General features: G+C 36.6%; 1 protein-coding gene across 2 annotated transcripts in view; it reads left to right on the top strand.

Annotated features, from left to right (window-relative positions):
• LOC127969952 (serine/threonine-protein kinase 32C) overlaps positions 1 to 14,429 on the top strand; it is a 41,346-nt gene that overhangs the window by 3,993 nt on the left and 22,924 nt on the right. For both annotated transcript variants that reach the window (XM_052572124.1, XM_052572125.1), the window contains exons 2-3: positions 8,186 to 8,241; positions 12,559 to 12,710. In XM_052572124.1, the coding sequence (XP_052428084.1) occupies positions 8,186 to 8,241; positions 12,559 to 12,710 (208 nt within the window). The remainder of the gene's footprint in view (positions 1 to 8,185; positions 8,242 to 12,558; positions 12,711 to 14,429) is intronic.

The raw sequence follows: 14,429 nt of genomic DNA, 5'->3' as shown, positions 1-14,429 counted from the left end.
AAGTGTTAAATGAGCGGTTAAAGTTAAACATAGACTGAGTGTTTTACTTAATGGCACACAAATCCAGCGCTCCCTGTGTTCTTGGTGACATTTTAGTTCTTAGCACATCTTTATAAATGCAGAGAGAAAATAGCCACGTTTGCAGTGGACTCATGAGTTCCCATCCATATTCAGCAGCGAGTGTTTTGAAAGCACCCATTAAACTGTATTAGTCCTTCAGAGCACGAGCAGAAAACAATGAGAACTAGGCTATTAATGATAGTAATCAGAGTAAACAAAGACTCAGACTTATAGATTTATATCTGGGAAAATTCAGAGATGCCAACAATGGAAATATGAACGTATTGACTTAGTCATTGTTCTGTTTGTATGTAAATATTCAAATAAAAAGTGCAGATTTCTCTCCTGATTCAGACCAGAACACTTTACACACCCATTCAGTGTAGAGTTGTAATGATGGAGGTGCGACGCCAGAGTTAAGGATAAAAAATGCAAGGCTTTTATTTAGGAGCGTGGTCCAACAGTCAGGGTCAACTCAAAACACCAGCATACAATAACTGCAGAGGCAAGAAAAAAGAGTATTCCTCAAGACAGGCAATGGTCAGGGCAGGCAGCAAACAATCACAAATCGCAATTCTTTTAGTCTTCCTAAGAAGCGACCATTGTGTACTGAAATGAGTTCTGATGAGTCCAGGCAAAGGATTATGGGAAATGGAGTCCGGGGTGAATAGTAAAGGGTGCAGGATGAGGTTCCCTCTAGTGGAGCTCGTGGGTACTACAGCGAGAGATGGTGACAGGAGCATCCATTTCTGAGACAGTGAAGAAACAAACTCATCTACACTACCAGTCAAAGGCTTCTGAGCAGTCAGATTTATAATGATTTTAAAGAAGTAGCTTCTGCTCACCAAGCCTGCATTTATTTGATCCAAAGTACAGCAAAAACAGTAAAATTGTGAAATACCTTCTATTTGAATATATTTTAAACTGTAATTTATTCCTGTGATCAAATCTGTATTTTCACTCCAGTCATCATTCCTCCAGTCTTCAGTGTCACATGATCTTCAGAAATCTGAATAATATGATGATTTACTGCTCAAGAAACATTTAATACTACTACTACTACTACTATTATCAGTATTTAAACTTCTGAGTAATTTTTTTTGTCAGGATTCTTTGATTAATAAAAAGATCGAAAGATCGGCATTTATCTGAAATAAAAAGTGTTTGTAACATTATACGCTATTCCATTCAAAATCTGAGAATTTTATTTTTTTATTTGGGGGGGGTGGATAGAAATTAATAGTTTTATTTAGCAAGGATGCTTGAAATTGATCAAAAGTGATGATAAAGACATTTACAAAATATTTATATTTCAGATGAATGCTGTTCTTCTGAACTCTCTATTCATCACAGGAAATAGCTGTGACATCTGTTGAGTTTGTGGTCACGCTGTAGATCTCTAGTGTGTGTAGTTGCTGTAGTATTTGGCGTTGTGTGTGGATAAAGAGTCCGGTGTGATCGCTGCCAAGAGCTGAACACTGCAGATGTCATGTAGTCTGAATGTGCTTCTCTCAGGAGTTTTCTTTGAGACTGAGTGAAGCTGCTGTTAATGGAGACGCCTCTCATCTCTGACAGTAATATAGCAGATGTGTTTTCAGAGACACACGTGGTCATGCGTGAGCTTTGAAGATCAATAGTGTGTGTTCTTCTGTAATCCTTAAAGAAGATGAAACAGCAGCTTAAGGGCTCGTGGCTTGTGATTCCTCCTCTGCTGTGTCTGGGAGAGAAAGACATGCATGCTGGGTAATTACTGGAGGTAAAACTGCAAGAGCACAGCTTGATAAGTGAATTAAAGCACATTAAGGTGGATCCTTACACACAGTTCTGTAATCTGATTGGATGAGCCACATTCTCACCTGTAATGCAGAAGATATGGATGCACTTGTGATCAGTTTCATTCTGTTTTTATTCTACAGTAAGGTTAAGTTGACAAGTTTGTCATTTTTGTTTTCAATTTGATATGTCTTTTTAAAATTATTTTGAATTTTTTTTTTAAATAACTTTTACTTTTTTTTTTAATGTTTGTTTATGTAGTTTTAGTAATTTTTTTATTCAAAATTAAAGTAAAGCATGATAAATTACTTGGCAATTGGCAATTAGTTGAAATAAGGTTATGATTTTTATATTTAATTTAATTTATTTTTTAAGTAATTATAAGTGTTTCTTTGCTCTTTAAGGTCAATTTAACTACCCTGGTCATTTTACAATATTTCTATTTTATTCTACTGTTTTAGATTTTATATATATATATATATATATAAATCAGTTGTATCCATTTGTATTAAGTTTGATATTTAGTTACTTTAGTAACTCAAGTTAAATTAAATAAAAATAAAAATGTTGCCATGGCAACTAGCTGAAATAAAATAAGTTAAAGCTGTTTTTAATCATTTTATTTTAAGTTAATGATAATAACCCTAGTTAATAGGCAATAATTCTATAATATAATGTCAATAACCCTGGTCAATTGGCAAAATTATTTCCTATAACGACAAATATTTAATTTGTCAATATTTCTGGCTATATTTCTATTCTATTCTAATCACAATAACTCTGGATAATTGGCAATATTCTATTCTATTCTATAATGACAAAAACTGGTCAATTGGCAATATTTCTGTTCTATTCTGTTCTGTTCTATTCTGTTCTATAATGACAATTATATACAACAATATATAATGACTGTCAATAATTCTGTTCTATTCTAATGACAATAACCCTGGAAAAATTTTCTAGTTTGTTCAATTCTGTTCTGTTTTATTATGTATCAACAATAAACCTAGTCAATGGACAATAATTCTATTCTATTCTATTCTAATGACAATAACTGATCAACTGGCAATATTCTATTCTATTAGCAACAATAACCCTGCTCAGTTGGCAGTATTTCTATTCTAATGTGTAATTGCCCTTGAGCGTCGCGTCCGTCTGTGGAGACAGTGTTGGTTTCAGACAGACGAGGGCTGCTCTCCTCAGACAGAAGTATTGATTATCATCAGATTCCTGAAGCACGCGGTTTCTTAGCTCTAGGGACAGACATTATATCATCGGACTCTTGTCGTTTCATTTGTGGAGGAACATGTTGTGCTGTTCTTCACTTCTTCATGCACATTCCTTTTATTTTTCTGTCTTAAAGTCCTGCTGTGGGCCAGACCATAGACATTTTCTGTACAAATGCTATAAGGGGAATAAAAACAGACAGAGAAAATCAGAAAAGAGAAGAAGTTCAGTTCCGGCACAGTTACTGTGAAGCGCTGTAGATGTGTGTGTCCTGTGGTTTCTCACATGATCTCTCAGCACATGATCACATTACCCATCATGCTCAGCACAGCTCTGTTTGTTCCTGCCAGCCGTTCGTGCCCTTGATTGTGATTAATAAGGAAAAGCTTATGAAAATTACATAATCTCTTTTTGCATAATTAATGGCAAACCATGGCAGCTTCTCCGAACAAATAAGTCCTGTTTTCAGAGTGAGCCGAGTGAGTTTTGATAAGTGCTCTTCATGTATCTGTTGACCATCTAAAGGTTCTGTAATGATCCTTACAGGGACCCTTACCACAGTCTCATATATCAAACACACAGTCGCTCGATGATCCCAGCATGCACTGCAGCAAAGCTAGCTCTAACTCTGCTTCTCCAGAGACTTTAACTGGAGCAAAGGCCTCATCAATACTGTGTTCCTCTTTATTTGTGTCATGAAAGACAAATGAGAGAAAAAAGTTTTGTTTTATGACTGTAATGCCTGTTAGTCAAAAAATATTAAAGCTATCTTAATACTCTTTTAGAAACTGACTCTTAATAAACTTCCCTTTTAGCATCTTAATTTTTTAGGCCCTGTATGGTTCAGTTCCAGAGATATAGGAGTTTCATTATGGCTTCTGGAGTAAACCATTAAATTGCACACATTTTCAGTGGTCAAAACCCAAACGTGGGTCACTTTTAAAGAGCAATGTCTGAAGAACAAATAATGTTGAAGCTAGAAATGCATCTCGTTTCCTTCTGTCAGAACTGCTTTGAACACCTGTCTGAGTGCCATAAATATTATTTTTCCAAAGTCTGCGTGCCTGTAACTCAAGAAGTATTACACATATCCCAGCATGATTGTAGATTCTCGTTCTTAATAATCTTTTCTTTTGGAATCTTTATTTTCAAGGCCCTACATCGTTCAGTCCCAGAGATATGGGGATATGCACATAGTAAACAGCTCTTTTAGATGACAAAAACGTTTCACTATTTTTACTGTGTTTTTGATCTGTGGCGAGCAGAGACACTGATTTATTTAGAAACTCACAGCATTCCCACACTTTTGACTGGTGTAGTGAATGAAGTCTCGTCTGTGGCTCGGTGTGTATCATTAGCACAAGATGGACCTCAGACAGGAAGAGACACTAATGACTTCCTGTGTGTGGGCTTCCTGCCCACCAGCACCAAACCACTGTCAGTCGTCTCAAAAACACCTTCAACACGATGCTTCCTAACGAAACCAATACATGCAGATAAATATAGTCAACAGGAGACTAAAATTAGTCATGTGCTTTATTTATTATACACAATACATCATTTCAAAGCAGCTTCACAAAAAAAATCATGTTGTTAATGTTTATAAAATGTTCAAGCCTTATGGTGGCTGGATGATAATAGAGATAGTTTTGCAGCAACACAAACATAATACATGTAGAGTCAGATGAACATATCTCTGGCTGATGATACAGTAGAGTTTATGAGCGTATAGAGAGTTGTAGCATCAGTATTCTCGAGGGTTGATGGTTTTATTGTTGCATTAGCGCTCCGTTGGAAATCACTCGCTCCTTCTTCATCATGTTGGATTTCTGCTGCTGACTCAGACTCATCTGCTGATGTGTTCGCCATAAAACGCCTGCGAAGCCTTCAGCTTTCTGTGTGTTCAGCTCTTCTGCTTTCTCCATGACGCTTTGTGTGAATGATGAGAGACTTCTGCTAAACCGTGATCCAGGAGCCAGGGATTCAATCTATGAGTGCAATATAAACTCATTTAAAAACTGGGTTCAGTGCAGTGATATTATTCCACTCACACTTCAGCAGAACATTGAAGTGAAATTTAAAAGTGAAAAAAAAAAAACCCAGGGCTGACAGATAACAAATATTGTATTTCCCTGCTTTAGAAACGTTTAAGTCGAGTTTGCTAATAATAAGAGTAAGAAAACTGGGTTTAGATGTGATTAGACCAAATAAAAATGAGAGCTGAAAAGATCCATTAATAATTTAAAATACCAAGCTTTATGTGATTCTACTGACGGATAAAGATTATTCGTAGTGCAACCTTCTGATCAGAAATGATTTCTTCTGTGAAACTTCCTGTTCCTCGTTAGGACGAATGTGGATAACGTGTTTAGAGACAGAAGAGGCGGTTGTGTGTTTAATATCACAGATGCATGATGTTTATATCTCGATGATATTTGAATCAGAGCTCTCAGAGGAACGGGTTTGTCTGGTTTTATTGCGTTCTGGGAATCCACGAAAACAGACGCTGTTCCAGCAAACAAATGACTAAACCTTACTCATCACATTTGGCCGTCAGAATGACTGCTGTTTCTGTCTGGTCTCTCTTTAAGTGTATTAAAGCCTGAGTAAATTACCCACAGACTCTGCTTCATGAATGTAAAGCACTGTCTAACTTTAGTCAAACATTTAGTCCGTTTTTGTCTGTAGATGTCAATATTTAAAGATTTTTTTTCTCTTACATTCAGCAAGCTTTACAGTTTTATTCCTTTCTTTAATCTGAAGGTTTGTTCATATTTATTTTTTTATTTTATTTTTTTACACTAATTTATGCATGCTGAAAATGTATTTGTTTTCTGTCCGTTGATAGCATTTTATTATTTATGGAGTGATAAAAAGAAGGGAAAAAAACTAACTCTAATATGAAAAACTAAAATCAAAGAATTGTGAACCTGACTTTATCTAGCCATCAGATTTATGTTCTTGAAATAGATGCAAATCAGTGCAAAAACTTATGTAATAATACATAATATAATGTAATATAAATAATGCAGTGTTCTCATTAGTTTTTATTTCTATATTTTCTGCTTTCATGTTTATTTTTGTTGTTTTGTCATTTGATATGTTTAGATATTTTTTATTAATTTTAATCTCAATTTTAGTTTTAGTTTGCTGTAATGAATTCAGTAGCTTTATAGGTTTGAAAATTAATCAAGAGTACTATTATTTATACTTCTTCTAAACTAAATTTAGGAAAGTATTCATTCAGTGTACTTTTTATGTAACTTACTTTTCAGAAGTGTGCTTTGTTATTTCTTAGAAATATACTTAAAATGACATTGAAGTATACTTGACTTACTTAGAGAAAGTCTATGTTTATTATTTTAGCTATACTTGGGGTCCGAGTAGCCGTGTTTTCATTGTTATACAGTAGGGGGCGCTAGTCACATCTTCTGTACAGAATTTACCAAACATAAGCAAAGAAGAAACTAGAAAAACAACATGATCATCAGAAATAAAACAGCATCAAAACTGTGCAGCGTTATGGAATAAAATGTGGACTGATGAACAGTTCAAAATATACTTGAACTATATACTTAATCAGATAATCTTGAAGTATGCTTCATTTAGGTAAGGGTTGAACGGATCTGATCTGAATAATGACTCTTCTGTAGAGCTGAAACTGAAATCACTGATGAATTTCACAACATTAATCATCTTGATATTAAATGTTCCCTTTAAATGTGACATTCTCCTGTTTATTACAGTGAAGCTGCTTTGAAACGATCTGTTTTGTATGAAGCGCTGTCTAAATAAATGTGCTTGACTTGCACTGACTTCTGGCCTGAGAGCTTCAGGTAAGAAGCGTCTGCAGAATGAGATTCTTAAGAGATGCAGGACGTCTTTAGAAGTGCATCTTCAGAAGTGACCCGAGCTGACCCGCATCCTCTCATGTGGATGAGCGTGTGTGTGTGTGTGTGTGTGTGTGTGTGTTATGGCTCGCCTCAGGATGTGGTTAAAACACAACAGAAAGCATTTATTTCTCAAACAACTCTGCTCTATGAGCGCTTCTTCTGACAGAAGGCGTCTGTATTTCTAATAGCGCTGCCGTGTGAAGTGTGTTTTTGAGGCTAAATGCTAAAACCCCTGACGAATGCATGCTGATTTAGCAGTTTTAATCCAGTTTTGGATGAAGCTCAAGCAGTAGATCATGGCTGTGATTCTCAGGGAATACACGAAGAGATAAAAACTTTGAAGAAGCATCTGGCAAATACACAAATGCGATGTAAATGTAGTTTTGTGTAAAACATTGTAATTTCTTTCTCCCAATTCTGACTTTTTATTTTTTGTTTTTGCACTAAAATGTTTAATATTTTCTGTTTATTTATTTTTACCCAACTTTTGTTACAGTGGAAATGAAATTGTGTTTATATATAAATATAATATATATAATATATATATAATATATATAAATGTGTGCGACTCTAAATTTACATCTCACTATATTTAACTTAAATTAAAGTAAAAATAAAACTATAAAAAAAAAAAATCACTTAAAAAAAACAAAATGTAAACTGAAATAAAATAACAATATTTCTGATTATTATTTCAGCTATTTCCAAGCCAGCATTTCTCATTTAATTGAGTTCAATTTGATGCACTAAAATAGCTAACACTAAATCTGAAATAAAAATAAACTATAGAGAAATTAAATTAAACTATATAATAAAAAAAACTATATAGACATATATAAAATTAATAAAAACTATAAAGACATAAATAAAACACTATAAAATACAAAAAAAATTACTGAAACTGGAAACAGAATATATATATATATATATATAGTCAATTTTTTTTAAATCACAATTATGATTTGATGAAACTGCAATCCGTAACCTTTTTTGGCTAAATAATAGTAATAGTAAAACAGCACATATTATTCTATTATACACAATAATATGCTTCGTTGTTGTCATATAATGTCAAATCCTGATCCCACTGCTTTGTGGAATAGGATAGTTATTTGGATGTCTCATGATGATGTAAATGATGACAGAACTGACTGTCCTTTGGTGAAGAACCTCTTTGATTTTCTTGCATCTTCTTTGATTAATCTGCTCTTTTCCTTCTCTTCCTTCTGTAGTGAACTTCGACCACTTCCAGATTCTGCGGGCCATCGGGAAAGGGAGCTTTGGGAAGGTAAGACGTCCAGTGTCCGTGTCTGTGCGTACCGTAGTAAAAGAAGAGCGGAGCTCGTACGATTAAATGAATGATCCGATGATGACAGACTGATGTGAAGCGATCCGTCGAGCCGCTGCGGTCTCATGTAAGTACAGTGAGAGATTGAAATCAAGGCAGAACACTGAGTGATAATTACCCTGCGCTCTCGTTATCTGAAACCAGGCCGGCTGAGATTTACTGCGTAAGTAGGCCTTAAGTAATTACAATTATTAGAATTTTCCCATTAATCTGGAACATAGCAGGTAATTAATTTAACAGACTCTTCTGCTGCTGGGAAAGACTCATGCTCTCTTAAAAATAAAGGTGCTTCACCATCCCACAGAAGAACCTGCTCTCTCTAAATCTGTCTGGAGAACCTTTCTGTTTCACCAAAGGAGAAAGAACGTTCTTCAGAAAGAGACGGGTCTTTAAAGAAGGAACAGTGGTTCTTCTGTGACATCTCTGTGAAGAACCTTTTGAGTACCTTTAATTTGAGAGAGTGTGTGTGTGTGTGTGTGTGTGTGTGTGTGTGTGTGTGTGTGTGTGTGTGTGTGTGAGTGTGAGTGTGTGCCTACAAAGTTTTTATAAAAACATTTGGCAGATCAAGTTAAACTAAACTTTTTCACATAAAATCTTTTGTTTATGGTTGAAGTTTTAGTTTTATTTACCTATAATAACTCTATTGATTAAAACTACATCAACACTAGTTTAACATGATGATATGTTATTAATATGTTATTAATGGAAGATTACACTCAAAAAGATACAAAATCTGTGGCTGAGGTGATACAGTTTCAAAAGTCCATCTTATTTACGTCTAATGTCTGCATATTGGTATCTTAAAGATGCATGTTAGTTCATAGCGTGTACATATCAGCTTTTCTTAGTGAGAGTGTTTTCAGATATTTAGTCTGGGTCAGACGGGACTGATAGTTCTGCGGTCAGTCTCTCGGCTGAATGTTTAGCACATGCTTGTAGTGATGCTGGGAAACATCTTTCATCTGAGAGAGACTCTGAATCTGAATCTGTGGATCTCCAGATGCTTCTGTGTCAGAACGTGACGTGTAACATGTTGTGCATTGAACAGAACAGCTTTTTATCCCATTATCTTCCCACTGCTTGTCATTATTCATGCCTGTTTGAGCAGCTAGAACTTTATATTCCCCTGGTGAAAACTCAGCTAACTTTATATGCATGAAGGGGATGTGGCTAATTGCATTTTGTGTAATTTGAGGATTAATGGGATCTATGGTTGCCTAGCAACTAGCAGTTAAATTTGAGCTAGACCAGAGGTGGCCAAAGTTTTTAATCTGAAGAGCCAAAAAACTTGAGTGAGAAGTGAATGTTGCATTATATCCAACTCTATTATATTAAGATGCATTACTTTTTATTTTTATTTTTTAAACAAAGCAATTTTCAAATAGTTATTTTAATAAAATATAAAAAAATATATTTTTCAAAAATGCATTGCATTTTTAATTATTAATTTGTGTAATACATTTTAATATGATATAGTTGTATATAATGCATCATTTATTTTTTGCTCATGCCCCTTAATCAAGTTCATATTAAAATGTTTTGGCATCTCTGCTCCACGCAGTGATATTTTATTTGTCTACTATTATAGATTATAATTAATATTTGTAATTTTTATATGATCTGTTTTCATAATAATTTTGTTGTAAATTGTCATTTTAGTTTTGTACTATATTTTAATATATATATATTTATATATAGAGAGAGAGCGAGATTTCTGTATAGTTTTAGTTATCTCAAGTTTTTATTCATTTATTATAGTTTTAGTTATTTTACTAACTCATGTACCTTATTTTTATTTTTATACTTTGTTTTCATTTTATTTTTTAACGTTTTAGTAATTTTGTTGTGCGTTTTATGATTTTTTTTTTCGTTGTTGTTTCCCTTTCCACATTGTTGCAAAAAAAAAACAAGTTTAAAACAAAAATGTGAATTGGAGATTAAGATATGATTTAATGAGATGTTTTTGGATGAAATGTTTGACTCTAAATGCTGGGCTGTTTTTAACTCAACTCTATTTTATAATCTTCTTTAATGCTGGATAGAAATGAACCCAAAATGGAAAACTTCTAATTGCTTTAATGGATTCAGGATCATTACAGCAGCATCACGGGCTACAGTAACTCAGAAGGAAAGCTTTATCTGGATTCAGATAGACTGAAATAAAGAGGTTTCTGCTGTGATGTTTTCAGTGTTCGTTCATAAACTGAGGAGCATGAAGCCTACCATCAACCCGCTCCAATAAGAGACAAAACCTGTGAATGAAAACAAGCTGACAAAAACATAGAGTCCAGTATTTGGTGATTATACATCAAATATAGTTTTGTGAGTTTGTTCTGAAGTGTTATTTTAATAGAGGGCTGATTGGAGTCTCCTGTAGATTGAACACAACACACTTGTGTTTGGTGACAGCGATGGATGGAGCAGCTAAATATATCAGAGTCCTGGGAACAGAAGCAGCTTAAAGAGTAAAGACACCCTGCAAACCCCAGCGGCTCGTGACGCAGCGCTGCATAAAACAGTTTCTCAGAGCGCCGTGCTGCATTACTGCAGACCAGAGACCTGACACGCTCCACGGACACAATGCGTCTGCAAAGTTTAGTTTGGATGCAATCACAGTCATCATGACTCAGTTGTAGTAACTGACACCGGCGTCTGAGAAGGACCAGTCACTTTTCACCATTAGGATTCTTACCAGAAACGGTAACCATGGTAACCCTAGTCTCCACCAAAACACCATAGTAACTGCACTCATGCTGTCATCCCAAACCAGAGCGAGCAGATCACATTTAATTGGATGATTTCGGCCGAGGCTGCGGTGATTCATTTAATGAGGTGTCGCTTCAGCTGAATATGATCTCGTCTCATGAAGTGTAGCTCTTCAGTCCAGAAACACTGACTTCAAGTGTCTTTAAATCACAGAGAGAGAGAGAGAGAGAGAGAGAGAGTGTGTGTGTGTGTGTGTGTGTGTGTGTGTGTGTGAGAGAGGGAGGGAGAGAGAGAGAGAGAGAGAGAGAGAAAGAGAGTGTGTGTGTGTGTGAGAGAGAGAGAGAGAGAGTATGTGTGTGTGTGTGAGAGAGAGACAGAGAGAGTGTGTGTGTGTGAGAGAGAGAGAGAGAGAGAGAGAGAAAGAGAGTGTGTGTGTGTGTGAGAGAGAGAGAGAGAGAGTATGTGTGTGTGTGTGAGAGAGAGACAGAGAGAGTGTGTGTGTGTGAGAGAGAGAGAGAGAGAGTATGTGTGTGTGTGTGAGAGAGAGACAGAGAGAGTGTTTGTGTGTGTGTGTGTGTGTGTGAGAGAGAGAGTGTATGTGTGTGTGTGTGTGTGTGTGTGAGAGAGAGAGAGTGTATGTGAGAGATATATTTGATTTCAGTTCTTGTTTGGTGTTATTTTTCATTAATAAACGCTCCTCTGAGATCCTCTGGTCGGCGTCTGCAGGGTTTCACACACTGTTTCTCATCAGGACGCTCCTCGCTCGTGAGGATCTGCTCAGGGATTCTCTAAACACGCAGACAGATGATGATAAGTGTGAAATGATCTCCAGTGGAGCGAGTTTATACAGCTTCAGTGTGACTCGGTCAGAGCTGGACAGTGTTTGACCACAGCGATCATTGTTCTGATGTTTCCCAGAGCTGCGACTGAAGCACATTCAGCTGGAAGCCCACGGCTGACCTTTACACAGCGTCTCATGTGTGTTCAAGCACAGTCACAGGTGTTCATCATCAATGTTTAACCCCCGAAAACAGCCAGCAGGGAGTCTATGCTCTCATTTGGAGGAGATAAATCTGAAGTTAAAGGAACCGCAGTTTCCAGGTTTCTGCTGGTTAATGTGCTCGTGTTGCTGTGGAAGGAATGATCAGATCTGGGAGGGTGAGATTTGGGCTCATTGTTGCCCGCGGACAGGTTTTTATCGGAGGTGTCTGCTGTGATCTCCGATCGAGTCACTTCTGGATCAAAGTGGATTCAGTTAGGGAGTGTTTTCCATCGGGATGTGTGGTGAAACACTGCTGCTCTCTCTTGAGCTCCAAGGCTTTTCTAAAGTTCAGGAAAACAACATTTATACTGGATGCTTTGGACTAGTGTGAACTAGATTAGGATGTTTGATTGTTTCATTTGGACGACTGAAGGACTTGATTGTTGCCTGTGGACCCCCACAGCAGAAGTCTGACCGAATCAGAGCGTGGGTCCGTGTTGATGTGTGTGTTCTCGTTAGCGTGGCCTGTGATGTCCGTCTCATTGCGTGTTCATCTGTGTGTGTTTCAGGTGTGCATCGTGCAGAAGAGGGACACGGAGAAGATGTACGCCATGAAGTACATGAACAAGCAGCAGTGCATCGAGCGGGACGAGGTCCGGAACGTCTTTAGAGAGCTTGAGATCCTTCAGGAGATTGAACATGTGTTTTTAGTAAACCTCTGGTGACTATCCTGTGCTTCCTCCGATTCTCTCGTGTCTTCTGCATGTGCATGATGATGGGACTCGTTTTCCATCATTTTAATTTTTGCATAGTGCAACTTCAGGGAATAGTTCAGATAAAAATGCTGGAAAGTTCAAGATGTACTTCAGATGGGATTTGTAGAAATGTAGCACTGCATCAGTGTCTCATCAATGGATGCTCTGCAGTGAATGGGTGCCGTCAGAATGAGAGTCTGATAAAAACATCCCAATAATCCACAGCACTCCAGTCCATCAGTGAACATCTGGAGAAGACACGAGTGTTAAAGTTAAAATGTTTTGGATTGTAATCTGTGCAGATTTCTCTCCTGATTCAGAGCAGAACACTTTTTCACTGGAGGAAGTGTTATTATGATTATAGACTCTATGTGTTTGAGTTAAAATCATCTTAATGCTGGATGTGTTTCAGGTTTTGTCTTCTCCAGATGTTCACTGATGGACTGGAGTGCTGTGGATTATTGGGATGTTTTTATCAGACTCTCATTCTGACGGCACCCATTCACTGCAGAGCATTGCAATGACACACTTGTTGTCTAATATGTCTAATATTAACTGTGAAATGTAAATGCATAGAATTTTTTCATGCAATTCTCTTGCAATGCAAAGGTCACAGATTCGATCCCAGGGAATGCATGAACTGATGAAGTCTAAACCTTGAATGCAATGTGCCTGAAGTGGCTTTGGATAAAAGCATCTGCCAAATGCATGAATGTAAATTCAGTAGAAAGTCGTTCTGTAATGATAATTTTAGCTGGTGTGTGTGAGCGTCCGCTCCATCTGAGCATCAGAATGCTTTACTTTTCTGTAGATAATCGTTCACTGCACATCAAGGCTCTTGAACCTGAAACAGAAAAAACACTCTGAATTGCTCCTGATCGGCCGTCTGCAAAAGCCAAAGCTGTAGAGAACGAATGAAAGGCCGAACACAATGCGTCTGGCTCTCTCTCCCACGCCGCTCCAGCATGACAGCTCTCTTCCAGTCTCCGTCTGTTAAACAATGGCTCTTTCTCTCCGCTCATGATGGAGGGGCTTCATCAGCCCAGCATATGCACACAATGTCTCGTCGTTTATAAATAATACCTGTCGTTTAGTGCTCCGCGGTCCATATGTGTGGAAACATCAGCTCCACGTCCACAGCTGTTGCCTGACAGAAACCACACTGAGGAGAAATACACTTCCTCAGAGAGAAAACCAAATATCCAAGCATCTGCCTGCTCTCTGTTCCTAATCACTGCCAACACGAGGGACAGAGATGGAGAAATAGATTGAAAGACTTAGAGAGAGATAATAAAAATAATAATAATAATTTAACTACATTCACACATTCTCTGAAAAAAAAAAAAAAAAAAACCTAAAAAAAAAAAAAATTCTTTATCAACCAAATTTGATTTGAAACCGTTAAATTATTTGTGATTTTTTTTTTTTTTAAGAAAACTTTTCATGTCAGTTCAGAATCTGGGGAATATTCACCTTTTATTGTCTGTTTTCTTGTTTATCATATTTCCAACTTTGCTTCACCCTCTATAAAGTTTATCAAATAAATCGTATTCCTCTTTGCAGCAACATATTTATGAGCAAATGTAACATTGTCATGAGATAAGCTTCCTAATCTAAAACAGTGTAAAAAAATGATCTGTTGATTTTACAAAAGCACATACTTTTACCTCTCTAGAGAGAGAGAG

This window comes from Carassius gibelio, chromosome B13, assembly GCF_023724105.1.
Source record: "Carassius gibelio isolate Cgi1373 ecotype wild population from Czech Republic chromosome B13, carGib1.2-hapl.c, whole genome shotgun sequence".
Lineage (NCBI taxonomy): Eukaryota > Metazoa > Chordata > Actinopteri > Cypriniformes > Cyprinidae > Carassius > Carassius gibelio.
Note: the sequence above shows the minus strand (reverse complement) of the source record. Positions and strands in the feature narration are given on the sequence as shown.